The 14,098-nt window shown below is 41.6% G+C and overlaps 1 protein-coding gene across 1 annotated transcript in view; it reads left to right on the forward strand.

Moving 5' to 3' along the window:
• Positions 1-281: 281 nt before the first annotated feature.
• Positions 282-14,098, forward strand: part of ADAMTS3 (ADAM metallopeptidase with thrombospondin type 1 motif 3) — a 248,705-nt gene continuing 234,888 nt past the window's right edge. Inside the window, exons 1-2 of the mRNA XM_032842910.1 lie at positions 282-366; positions 1,662-1,689. Of these exons, the coding sequence (XP_032698801.1) occupies positions 298-366; positions 1,662-1,689 (97 nt within the window). The 5' untranslated portion in view covers positions 282-297. The remainder of the gene's footprint in view (positions 367-1,661; positions 1,690-14,098) is intronic.

Here is a 14,098-nt window from a genome sequence, read left to right on the forward strand (position 1 = left end):
CAGCACCTTCTCGCTCCCGCACACTCGGTTTGGGAGGACGGGGTGAGAAGGTGACGTGGGAAGGACCGCCGAGCCCAGGGGCCAGTCTCAGAGCTCAAATTTCATTTTCATTGAAGCAAATCACAGAAGATCAGTTGTGGTTTTTTTTTTTTTTTTTAAATTCTGCATTTTTTCCTTTTTCTTTTTCTTTTTTCTTTCCTTTCTTTTTTTTTTTTTTTTTTTTAAAGAAACTTATTTTGGGGGGTTTGCTCTGGGCATTGGCGTCGCCCAGTAGTTGAAAAGTGAAGTCGACTCGTGATGGTTCTCCTGTCACTCTGGTTGATAGCAGCCGCTCTGGTAGAGGTTAGGACTTCAGCTGATGGACAAGTAAGTGGAAAATAATAACAATAAAAAACTCAAACCCAACCTTTTCCCGAAAAAGTTCCTCCCCTCTTTCCCCTCCTCTCTTCCCTCCTCCCCCCTCCCACCCTTCCCTGTTATCTTGCGCCTTCAGGAGCCGAGTCCGAGCGCCCGGCGCCGCCTGCGGGGTGTTGTGGGGCGGGGGGTGGGATGGCAGGGGTGGGTCGCGACTCCCACGCCGGGAGCCCCGGCTCGTCCCACCTAGCGCGCCCCCCCGCCCCCCGCCGTTGCGGCGTTCGTAGCGATTCCCGGCGACAAAGTGCAGCCGATTCGCATCCTCGCCGGGCCGTCTGGGTTTCCCGGTTCCGGAGGGCGGTCTGGGCGCGGGAGTGAAGTTGCGGACGCGGCGCCCGGGATCCCCGCGCTGCGGCTGCGGCCGCCCGCGTCGGGCTCGCGGGGCTTCCTCTCCTCCGCACTGACTCACCGCGTTTTCGGGCAGCGCGAGGCGGGGGTTTCGGGAAGTCCCCGGCCGGGCCGGGGCGATCCAGCAGACACGTGTCCTGGGAGGACCGCGGCCGGGCTGGGGTTTGACAGTTGGGGCGGGGGCTGGGGACGCTTCCTGCCCGGCGTTTCCCGGGGCAGAGGCTGGCGGCGCCGCCGCGATCCTCCCCTCCCCCTCCGCCCGGCTCCTCCTCCTCCAGAGCGAGGGCGAGCGCGGCTCCTCCGCTCGGCCGCCCAGCCCCCACGCTGGGGGCTCACGGTGAAGCCCGGCGCTGTCGGGGGAGTCCCGGAGAGGCTGGCGGGCCGCCCCGCCGTCTGTTGTAAATCACATCAGCTCGGGGACGTGGGACCTGGGGCGCAGAATTTCCCTGTGAGGTGTTGTAGCTTCTCCGGTCTGCCCGGTTCCGACCGTAGGTTAAAAAGTAGAAGATTGCCTGGTCGATTCCTGACCTCAAATCGGATCTGTCAGGCCCGCTTGCAGGTTTCTTTTCTCGCCTATGAATACAGAGGCTTTCTTGGCTAATCCGCACCCAGTATCCGAGTTTTAAGAAAAGAATATTGAATGTCAGTATGTATTTTTGCTGGCTTTATAAATCTTAAAATGAAAACGGGGAAACAACTCCCCGTTCCAAACTGTTATTAATTGGCTCATTCTCTTGCCGCAAGAACCTGCAAACCAAGGCGCAGCCTTTAGGCACCAGCCCCCATCTCCGGCATCTCCTGATTAGCTCCTGAAAAGCGTTAATGGTAGAAATAAAACGTACAAGGTGATAAGATGAAACCCAGTAACTGTTTCTTTTTACTTTCCCCCTCCTTTACAGGCTGGTAATGAAGAAATGGTGCAAATAGGTAAGCCTTGTTCTCAGATATCTTTCTTATCTTGGTAGAAAGCAGAGAATGAAATAAGCTCATTAAAATACTGTTTCTGAAATTTCTCCCATTGGCGGTTAAAAAAAAAATTGTAGTTTAGGAACATCGCTGTTCTTCTCTTCGTCTTTAAGGAGGAGGGTCCCAGTTTTCTCAGAGTTAAAGGGATATACAAATTCTGCCATTGGACTTGTGATGCGTCAGTTTTTTACCGTCCCTGGACAAGCCACTGGTAGGTACTTGGAGGATGATGTAGACTTTGGAAGAAGACATGGAGATAAGTCAAATCAAATCAACTCGCGTTGCATAAGGACAAGCACATCTGATTAGAATGGGAGGCAAAGTGTAAGAATGCTACAAAGGAGGGAAAAATGAAAGAGGATGAAAATTTTTCTCTTAAAATTAGAGAATTTCTTAAAATTAAAAGATTTCTCTTAAAATCTTTGTATTAGCTTTTTGATGACTTCTCTTATTCTGTATGCTTTACAATAACTATCTGCTAAGGTGCAAGATATTGGTATTTTGCAAATACTGTCCAAAACTGCAGGATATGGGAATTATTCCCATTTTATGGATGAGAAGACTGAGGCTCAGAGAGGATAAGTGACTTGGAATAGGTCACTCCAAAGTCCACATGATCTTTTCTTTTTGAAGCTATTTATAATAATATTTGTTCTGAGTTCAGAGACTGAAAGTCATCTGGCCAGAAGCCAAGCTCCATTCAAAGTCTCTTTATACACCTTTAACTTGGATTACTTTAAAGATAAATTTTCGTTTTGGCAGAGTATTAGTCTAAATTCTGTATTTGTCAGATGATATTGTAAGGTCCCCTTTGAAATGAAAAGTTTTGATTACCACAAGCATAGTTACCTGTCATTGCTTGTGTGCAGTGCATGGGGCACCGTGTTAATTGCTTTGTGTGCATTGTGTCATCTACCACTCACAAGCACACAGGAGGTAGAGACCCCATTGTGCCTGTTTCAGAGTTGGAGAAAATGAGGCTTGGAAGGTTCTGCAGCTCCCAGCTAGAGTGCATAGTGGAGAGCTGGGAGGATTCCATACTTGTAAACTAATGGAGGGACCCCAAGATCCAGGCCTAGAGCTGTCCATATGTAGCTGCCTCTCATCATCTGTCAGTGTGCTCCCTTCCTGTGCAGTGTTTGGCATTGTTGGAACTCTTCTCCAAGCTTAGAGCTCCGTAGTAAGGTAGGACAGAGGGGAGGACGGTGACCGAGAACTGCATAAAAAATGCAGTATCTGTGAAGAGACATTTGTTATTTGTAGCTGGTAACATTCAGTCATGAATATATATTTTTTAAAAGAAGGATTTTTAAAAAATCGTCCAACAAGTAGAAAACTATCTTCTTTTTTTATTGGTTAAACATTTGATTACTTAAACATCCCACCTTTTCAATTTGTAAATTAAAAAACTGTGTTAAGACGGCCCACCCTAGGGGCGCCTGGTTGGCTTTTTTGGTTAAGTGTCCAGCTCTTGGTCTCAGCTCATGTCTTGATCTCTGGGTCGTGAGTTCAAGGCCTGCAAAAAAAAAAAAAAAAAAAAGAATAAAGATTACCTATTCTTTCAAAGATTATCTGTTCTATAAAAAAGATTACCCATTCTATCAAAGGAATAAAATATATGCTTTGATTAAATTTTCTGATAGCATTGTCATGCTCTCCTGTAAGAGGCCCTGAGTTAGACTTTGGTTCAGTCCTTTTGTTAATATAAATACTTCAGTCGCATGTTTCTAAGAGAAGGAGGTGGTACAGGTGTGCTTAAATTTGGTAGAGGAAGATGACCAGCAGTGTGGAAGAGGGTATCGCAGGGGACTCTTAGATTGTGTTGCTGGAGATTTTCTTCCTCCCAAGTTCCTCTGCTATATAGGGTTTCTCTCTTTTATTACTGTCATTTTTATTTACCATTTTCAAGTTGAGTGAAGAGAAGAAATAACGATAAAAATAGGTTTGATTCATGAGTCCTGTGATAGTGAACATGTAGCTATCATTCGGCTTTGGGAATATAATCATTTATGTAGCTCTTAAAAGGGATTTAAAAATACATTTTAAGAAATCTGTGTATAGGAATGGGATTTCTTTCCCTTGTCCCTACATGCAAAGGTGTTGTTAACCTGAAAGTTTGGTAAAATGCCCTCTTCTACATATAATTAAGTAATTTTTTCCCAAGAATTAATTGAAAAGTGGTTTTATATAACTGCTTGGAGGTGCAATTTGATTAATGGTACGATTAGGAAAGATTATTAAGGCTTGTAGAATTAATTATTTTTATTGGTCTCCAAATTGGCTAGAGAGGAGTGCATGGTTCTGAATGACTTTTATAAAATCTCATGTCTTGGGAAGAGATAACTGTAGATTAGTGACAAACTGCAAATTATTAAGAAGCTGAGTTAAAAAAATTAGTTTGCACTGAGGTATACTATGCATGCGGGGTGGTACGTGTAAGTACACACCTTGCTGACCCTTCGGGAAGGGAAGTCGCCTGTGTGACTAGCGTCTTGATCAATAAGTACAACTTTTTACACCTTCTTAGCACTATCCCCACATCATGGGTAACCACTCTCCTGACTTCTGACAGGACAGGTTACTTTTGCCAGTTTTGAAATGTTTTTCATAAATATAGTCACGCAATATGTGCTTCAGAAAGCAATAAAAAAATATGTCTAATATGCTTCAGGCCCTAGAGTAGGAAGGCTTTTATTTAGGTGGAGAAAAGGTGGTAGTGATGAGGGCAGGTGAGAATGTATATAGAAATATCCCCTATGTAGTGTGTGGACGGGCCTTTTCTTCTTTCCTTCTCTCTACACCGAGTGGAAAAATGCCTTCTTGGTATGTGGGAAAGTATGATTCACCCCAAGAAAATGGGCAAATAGGCTTTGAACTCTGACCCACTTCTCTGCTGCTTGGTCAACCAAAGAGGAGCTCCTTACCTCCTACCTGTCTGCACCCGCACATACCTACACTCACACATGTATACAGACATGCACGTATGTACATAGAGCTAAGTGTGTGTAAGTAGAGCTGAGTGTGTATGCATTGTGCATATATGTATAAGTGTGTTTCCTGACACACTTACTTAACATACTTCTGTGGCGTATCAGGGAGCGTTTTCATTCTGACTCAGAGTATGGCCTTGGGAAGTTGCCTAGGGTAATTGTGGGCAGCTGCCTGGCTGGTCCTATTGGGTAAGAAGTCTTGCTCTGTGACACATGTGGCTCAGGAAATAATCATGGTTCTGTAGAAACTGGAGATGTGTAGAATCTGCAGAAGAATGAATTCTCTGAGCCCTTTGTTTGCTAAGCTGCCCCACTCGGATACTGCCTGAGGATCATTAGAAGAAGAATCACGGTGAGGCTTTGGTGTTGGGCTGAGTTCCCTCACTTACCTCTCGGAATCGGGCATATCTATCTTTCTCTGCCCTATTTTTGTTTCCAAGTCTCAAATTCCATTACTTTTTATTCTTAACAAAATAAGGTCGCTAATCTTGTTCTCTCAAATATCCAGTTTACTGAGAAATATTGTTTCATGCTTTGCAGGTCTTTATTTGCTTTTCAAGGTTTAGTGTGAGTCACGTCACCGAGTCCTTGACTTATAGTAGGCTTATCTACTGGTGTAGACCTCATGAGAACTGACACTTTGTTGTGATGATTGCTGTATCCCCAGGATATAAAACTGGGCTTGGTACCTTGTGGGACCTCAAATATTTGTTATTCAATGCATAGATCAAGTAAGCAGGGTATTAGATTGGGATTTACCTGTGTTCTGTCTTTTCGTAAATGCTCTTGGTTTGTGCCCCTCCCCAGGTTTAATTAGTCCCTAAGAAAATAAGGATGGTGATAGTGGCTCTACAATTAATGATTCAGTGTTATCAAGGCTCCTTGTGACTTCTCTTTGCATTCCACAAAGCTCAGGGAGCTGGTTTATTGGTTTCTTACACTGTTCTGTTTCTGTTTAACAAGATTTGGTAAATTGAACAGAATTACGTGCAGGTTCGGAACGCCCACTAATTTTGCGCTAATGTCTGCTTGAGATCATTTGCTCTGTTTCAGGCATCAGCGGAATTAAAATAACCTAAGATTAAAATCTCCCCTCCCAATTTGCCAGGAGCAATACTGAAAAGTGTGATTTAAAGGGGTTTAAAGGCTTAAAATTTAGAATTTTAACTACCTATATAACCATTGTTCTTTCTTGTACCTAAAGATAATGCATTTGACGTCATTGATTTAGTTTCCATCCCTCCATTGGGCCTCATGATGGCTAATATTAAATGCTTTAAGCTTTGTAGATGAAGATATTATTTAGTGTAACATGTTAATCTATTACTAGCAATTTATTATTGCTGTCTAGCTGAAATATTTCTTCCTCATACATTCATTGTTTTTTCTTGCCATTGTACCAAATCATCATAATGTTGCTCAGAAATGTTAAGAAATCCCCATGGTCACTTCTGCTTCCAGGATGATTATCTCTAAGCATTCTTTGCTTGTGGGTAGCCAAGCCAGATTACCTTGGAAAGCCATTAGGGACAATTCCAAATTGCTTGGTAAAATCATGAATGGTTTCAATATGAAGGATTTGGTTATGTACTTGGACTGGATATATTGACAGTGATGACTTAGATGGAACTCTCATGCCAGAATTTTGGGAACCTTCTCTTTGTGTTGCTCCAAGAGAGATCAGCTTTTACTCCTGAGCTGTGATGTGTGTATTATTAGGAATTGTTGGATTAATTCTTTTTAATTAGTTTTTCTTCTGAATATAGATGTTTTACATGTGCCCATTATAATTGTCTTTAGTTTTTCTGTATTCCCCAGATTTCTGACAATCATTTTAAGTACTGAACTGTTACAACTTAGCAGATTCTTAATCAATCATCTTTCAGTACACAGATTGTGTGGATTATTTTTGTATACCTGTTTTTGTTTTGTTTCCTATTTTAGTATAGTTTTCCATAACATTACACAGTCCTTATAGACATAATTTAATCCCATTATCCTGATAAACCTTAATGTATGTGCTTATTTCCCTAATGACACCCATTTTCTCATGACAATGAACGTTGCCCCCCAGTGTTGTATATAGATAACTGCCTGCTTTTCAAATGACTACTTTAGGAGAAGGCCCTAGAAGCTGATTGCTGAGACAGATGGCTTTTAAAGAAGTTTGTATGATCTGAACTTTTACTAGTGGTAGAGGGAAGTGTTGGTTTTTAAAAATTTCAGTCTTAGTTTTAGCTCTGCTCTCCCTAAATCTGAGTATAATTTCTAAATATTTGATTTTGCAGTCTTTGAAATATGTAATGAATTAATCATTTTTCTAGTTATCAATCATTATTCTAGTTATCAAATACCCAAAAGTATAATCAATTACAAAAAAATTCTTGTAAATTTTAGTAGTGCTATGAGAAGATTCAACTGTCTCATAGAATTTAAGAGTTTGTATTATTCTTTCAAATGGATAGTAAAGCGTGGGAAGAGTTTCCTAGTTTAGGAATCTCTGTTCCTACAAGTAATTTATCCATCCTGATTTTCCAAATATGTTTACATGATTTTGCTGACTAACTGTAAATCCTTAGGAGAGATTTTGTGGTCATGTCAGTCTCTTGTTTGTAAAAATGATAGCATGATGAATCTTCATGGAATTTAGAATAAGTTGTGACCAGCATGAAACAGTCTACCTTGTTTTTGAAGTGACTGAAAAAACAAAACAAAACAAAAAAACATTTAGGAAACTCATGGGAAGTAAGATAGGATTAAACATATGAATCTTCAAATACTGGGATCTTAGATGTTAAATCACATTTCCTCCAATCTTTCTTTGTATTTAGTATTTGTATTTTTCTATGTGTATATGCACATAAATTTAAAAAAATGATTGAAATCATTCTTCAAATGAGCTTGAGTTCTTTTATATGTAAAAATCTCTCTTTTACATTTCTTAATCTAAAACATAACTGGCCTATCCAATAGATGACCTATTAATACTCATTGCCATTCTTCCATGACATGGTCAGGGGCACAGAATCTTGTTCATTGTGTAGTTTACTACTTTCCAGCTGACTTTAACCTCTCAAAGCATCTCTTTCTTCTGTGTAAACATAGGCATACTACTACTGCTTAGTTCATAGAACTGTAAAGGATTCACAGAGTGCTGGCAAATGGGAGGCAAGCTAGGATAATGGATAGTAGCTATTATTAGTAGTATATCTTAGTTTTGTGCTTTTTCAAAAGCATTTTCACTCAGTGAGAGCCACCCCATTCTTGTCCGTACATTTTTGGTAGGTCTGCCTACCACCATGAATTTCCAGGAACCTTGATTTACTGTGTCAAGGACTTGTAAACGCTCCAGCCACTCAGTTCGCCATGGGACAGCTCTTCGAGAGGTCTATTTTCATGTATTATCTTAATGTTGATATCTCAATATAGTATTGCTTAACTCATTGAAATATGGCAGTACAGGGGCAGTTGGGTAAGGAATGAACCGGGCAGAACAGTTATTGTATACAGACTCCATGCAACTTTATTTCTTGTATACTGGACAGAATTCTTTTCTCTTTTCATCTTATTTATGGAAAGTCCTTTCCAGTTCCATTGAGAGAAAGTTACTGTATTGATCATGACTCCTTTGGATGCAAAGAACAGGAACCCAGTTGATACTTGTTAAGTACAACAAAATTGATCAGGCAATCAGAGTCAGGTGTAGCTGAACCAGGGGCTCAGACAATGTCAGAAATCCTTCCCTCTCCTCCCCCAACTCTTCTTTCCTTCTCATTTTCCTGCGTTTGTTCGATTTCTTTATCAGGATATGATTGGTGGCCCCTCAGGCTGTGGCTGGTATTGTCACCAGCATCTCTAGGCTTTCATTCTGCCTTTCACCCCACTAGACAGAGCACTTGTTTTTTGATAGCGCGCCCCCCCGCCCCCCCTTGGGGAGCGAGGTTGATTGGCTACTTGGCTTGAGTCATAAGCTTATCCGGGAACCATTCGCTGTGGTCCTGGGATGCAGTGCTCTGAGTGGCCTGGATTGAGATATTTCAGTCTTGATTTACGGGGACTGGGAAGAATGCAGGATGGTTAACCTGAGGGCACACTGGGGTGCAGTTAAGGAAAAAGGAGGACGGATGCCAGGGAGCACACGTGTACTAATGCCGTGGCCTGAGGGCTCCCCAGCACGCTGCTTGGGAACGGGCAGCTGTGGTGAGTAGAATAATGCCCCCCCCCCACAAGGGGTCTGCATCTGAATTCCTGGAACTCATGAGTATGTTCTGTTATATGAACAAGAGCAGTTAACTTTGCACATGGAATTAAGGTTGCTAATCGGTTGGTCTTTAAATAGGGAGATTACCCTGGATTTTCTGAGGTCTGTCCTCATAAATAAAAGAGGGAGACAAAAAGACAAAACTAGAGAGATGGCAGCATTAGAAAAGACTTGGTCTGATGCTCCTGGTTTTGAAGACGAAGGCAGGGACCCAGGAGTTAGGGAATGTGTGTGGCCTCTGGAAGTTCGAGAAGTCAAGGAAACAGATTATTCCCAGAGCTTCTTGAAGACATGCAGCCCCGCTGACACCTTGATTTTAGCCCCTGTGACCTATTTCAGACTTCAGACCTCCAGAACTGTAGGATAATAAATGATTATTGTTTTAAGTCGCCACGTTTGTGGCAATTTGTTATAGCAGCGATAGGAAGCTAAAACAGTGGCCTAGTGGACTGTCCCAGTTTCTCATACCTTTGTTATATTGTGAGCAAGACTATTTTAGATTTGGAAAATATAATCACCACAAGTAAGTTTCTGTAGAAATCTTTAAAAATGCTGCTTGCATTTCTTATCTCTCATATTTTTCTCAGCCTTCGGCCCCGGGGGACAAATGGTTATTTTCCTGGCTTTAAATTCTGGGCTCAATATTAGTCTTTAAAAGTATAAGAAATATTAATTTATAGAATGTCTAATATAGCTCCTGATTCTATAAAACTTCCAGGGATGATAAATATAGCCATCAGATGTGCTTCTTTAAAAACTAAGATTGAATGTTAACATTTTGACAATGGAGCCTCACATTAAAAAAAATATATCTTCTCTACTTGTTATTCTGTTATCGATTACTTGATCATTTTAAGATGTGGCAAACAGGGCACCTGGGTGGCTCAGTTGTTAAGCGTCTGCCTTCGGTTCAGGTCATGATCCATGGGTCCTGGGATCGAGCCCCACATTGGGCTCCCTGCTCAGCAGGAAGCCTGCTTCTCCCTCTCCCACTCCCTCTGCTTGTGTTCCCTCTCTCACTGTGTCTCTGTCAAATAAATAAATAAAATTAAAAAAAAAAAGATGTAGCAAACAAAGAAAATACTTGGACATTTTTCTTCTTCTTTTTTTTTTTTTCTTGAAAGATCGTCTCTTACCTGATTTCATGATCTGGAACACTAAGGAATGTGTTGTTCTTTCCGAAGTGACTGTCTTGAATGTAAACATTGTGCAATAGCAACAAATATTTATGAAAAAGCCAGATTTAAAAAAATGAGAAGAATTTTTAAGTTCACAACTATTTGTTCTTTCTTAATGAGAAAAAAAAAAAAAGCTTTCTCTTTTTTCTCCAAGAGCTTGATGAAAAATCTTTGACTCTGAGAGTAGGTTTGCAATTAAAGTAAAAGACTTCAAAGAGGTTCTCTGCCTTGTGGTGATAAGAGCCTAGAGGAGATGAAGTGAGGAAAAAAGACTTTGGCTGTGTTCAGAAGTTCAGCACGTGTCACAACTAACTTTTAATTGCCTCTCGGTGAAGATGCGTCCCCTTCTCCGTTTGTGTTTATAGCCTTGGGAAGCCCTCAGCGTGTGATGTCTTCCTTAACGTCCACTTGTCACCTTGCTCACATTTTTCCTGGAGCAGCTGGCTCCTGTCATTTCCGATGAAAGTCATTCTCCTGCCCTCAGCAAAGGATTTGGAAATGTTGTTGTTGGAGCTGCTGCTTTTGCAGATCTTGAAAATGCTTATTTGCTTTCCTTCTTGTGGCCAGATTGTTGCATACTGAGAATTTGTACCTGAAAAAGGAAATTGCCTGTGTAAACTCTCTCTTTATAGTCATCAACCAATTCTTGGGAGAGAATCTCCATGTCTGGGTGGGGTAACAGAGTATGGGTTGTTTCGGCTAGCCTGGACTTCAGGCCCTCGGTTGGCATGGAGCCGAAGATCCCTTCTGGTCAGAAACACCAGACTGGGGTGGGAGTGGAGATGCAAGAGGCCTGAGAGGTGCTGGGACGTGGAAGGAATCTGAAGCCCGCTTCTACCTTCTGTAGCTCTAACTGGATGGGAATGGTCGAGGTGATAATAACCTCAGCTAATTTTTCTTTTATTATATTGTTACAAGATGTACTAAGTCTTTTATGTGCCTTACCTTGTTTGAATCCATTATTATCCTCCTTTTACAACCTCTCTGAGCCTTAATTTTGATAATTTGCTTGCAGAGGCCAAAATGCACATCACCTTGAAATCAGAATTTAAACGCAGTACTGACTCCAGACCTCTGGTAATCAACTGTCGTACCCCACCTTCTCCCTTCCTTGCTTGGGAACTCAAGCCCTATTGCATTAATCACAAGTGTTCCAATATCTTATGTGCCAGGAGTAGCTTTGGGCTTCATTAGACCAACTAACGATTGCTGTGATGTGTGTGAGCTTTGAAGTCTTAGTGATTCTGTTCTCTTGCTATTCTATAGTGTGGTCTTTGTAATGTGTTGGGGACATCTGGTAATGTCTGGGAGATATTTGTGTATCACTGCACAACATACTAGATGGATACCAAGCTGCCTGTCCCAGTTGTGAGCTCTGGAGACTGAATGTGTGAAGGAATTAAGATGATCTCAGAGCTTGGGCCACAGGGGCATACTATGAAAACATTCCCCCTCAAGAACCTCACTTCCAAAAGCTGCCATTGATTTTCTCCCCCCAAAGACTGCTGTATGCAGGGAACACTTAAACATAGTTAAGATACCACACCTTCATCCCAAAGAGCTTAAGATCTCTGAAAGAACAGATGCAAGCATATAACGTTTCTCCCATAGAGATTTTTAGAACTTAATACAGATAGTGCATGATGGTGAGATCTAAGAAGCTTAGACCAGCAGGTGTGTACTCTGGACATGGTGGCAGGGAAGGTTTCTTGGGAGAGATGGGGCTTGAGATAGGCTGCACAGGCCAGGTTGGAATTGTACAGATGGAGAGAAAGCAGCAGTCCTTTCCCTGGGGGCGAACGGTAGCGTAGGACTTGGAGGACAGACGTGATTAAGTTGGGTCTGGGCAGCCCATTAGAATGTTCCAGTAGGCCAAAATGAGAAATGATGTTGCAAAGACGTTAACTGACAGAGCGTGGAGGGCCTTAAATGACAGTTCAGTTTTGATTTGGGTTCAGTTATCTGGTCTGCGAGTTTCAGCTCGTTATTTGTGAAGACAGAGGATTTGATTAGTAGAGGTCTTTAAGAAGATTGCCATGTCTAACATGGAAAAAAGCTATCAGTTTTCTGAGTCTGTTTTATCCTGAAGTGAGGATGAGCCACTGAAACTATTCAGAGAGAATAACCTAGTAACAGCAACACCTAACATTTATCGAACCCTTCCTATGTGCCAGATAGTGTCCTAAACACTTTGGATTAGGTCAGTTAATTTTTACAAGTCTGTGAGTTAAATACTATTACCCTCGTTTTACAGATGAGTACTGACATGGAAGTCTTAAGTGACCAAAATCACAGAGGTAGCAAGTGGCAGAATTAAGGCATTTTACATGTGGGACTTTGAAACAGTTTTCCTGGCAGTAATTCAGATAATATTTTTGGTACAGTTTATACAGTATTCGGTAGTGAGAAATGATGTTGGGGAGTTTGGACTTGGCACTTCGAGGTTTGCGGTGTGTGGTGATGAAGACTTGAAGCAATCCGAAGAAATGGGATTAGTTTGACAGAAATTTCTAAGGAGAAAACAGTAGGACTTGAATGATATTAAATGGGGGGGGGGGAATGGATGTAAGGTTAGTTTTCTAGCCTGGGGTTTTGGGAGAATCAGCACATCATGAACAGAAATGGTGAAGTCAGGAAAGCAAGATGAATATTTAGGTGAAAATGAGAGGTTTGGTTTAGATACTTTAGGGGTGAAGAGAAGGTATGGCACATTATTCTAGGCAAAGAACTGCCATGTTCAAATTTCAATGCGAGGGAAGTTCCTTTTTTTCTTTCAACCTGTATTTAGAGAGGGCTTGTTATGTGCAAGCACACCAACATGTGCAAAAGGGCCCAAAGTCTCAGAAATGGTTACGATTTTGAAACTGTGAGAAAATTCTAACGCGGTTGGCGTTAAAATGCGAAATCTGATCAGCCACAAGGTCTTTCAGTATATGGAAGCATAGAACATTGCCTCCTCAAATACTTAGATGTAGATTATTTTTAATATTAGTATGTATATATACAGATGTATACACATCTCTCACAAACACACACACACACTCTCTCTCTCTCTCTCACAAGAATGTGTCTCTTTGATTCAACCCAAGGAGGAAGAAGCTTTAAGCAAACTCTCAAATGAGGACTCTAGAGAATTCTCTGACAAGGAGACTTGTTAGTATTGTCATCCAGTGGAGATACGATGATACTTTTTCTTAAAGGTAGTTTGAGTTTCTGAGGAGATCTTGAATGAAAACACAACTCTCTCTCTTGCTTGAGGGAACAAGTTAGAAATAGCAGATATAAAGATGTAGTAAATATATCCTTTACAAACAAGGCCAGGGGAACAGGAGGCTCTCACTTTGATAGGAAGTACGTACCCCAGGCAGCGTGTGACAGGGTCTGCTGGGCTAGAGCAGGGCTTTTGCCCTGTGATGTGAAGGACAATCTGTGCTCCTTTTCAGGATCCTTCCAAGGAACAAGAATGGTGAGGGAGGTGCTGAGCTTTGCAAACTTCTTATTTTTCCTAGACTTAGCAATCACAGACATCACTCTTCTTTAACCGGGAAAAGGGTGAGCTAAGAGATGGAGGGGCCCAGGAGAGTCAGAGAAAAATCTTTCTTCACAGAGAGCAGGAGCAGGTTAAAGGCTTTCCACCTCTAACTTAAAAAAAAAAAAAAAATCTACTTGAGATGCCTTCATTGTAAGAAATAGGCAAAGATTAGATGGTTTTCAAGGTCATTTTTATTTTTGACCTTTATAGATATTCTATGAATATCTAAAGGAATAGCAGAATGGGGCTGATTTCCTGTTACTTGTTTCTAACTCTGAGGGGCTCTGTGTCTGCATTCCAGGAGATCTGTTTTAATGACCAGATCCACTTTCTCGTTCTTAGTAGCTTAAATCTAAGACCTAGATACTATGAAATGTTTGAGTTACTGGTCAGCGAGAGCTGTGAGAAG

Source organism: Lontra canadensis, unplaced genomic scaffold (assembly GCF_010015895.1).
Source record: "Lontra canadensis isolate GAN:19392208 unplaced genomic scaffold, GSC_riverotter_1.0 scaffold1, whole genome shotgun sequence".
Taxonomy (NCBI): Eukaryota; Metazoa; Chordata; class Mammalia; order Carnivora; family Mustelidae; genus Lontra; species Lontra canadensis.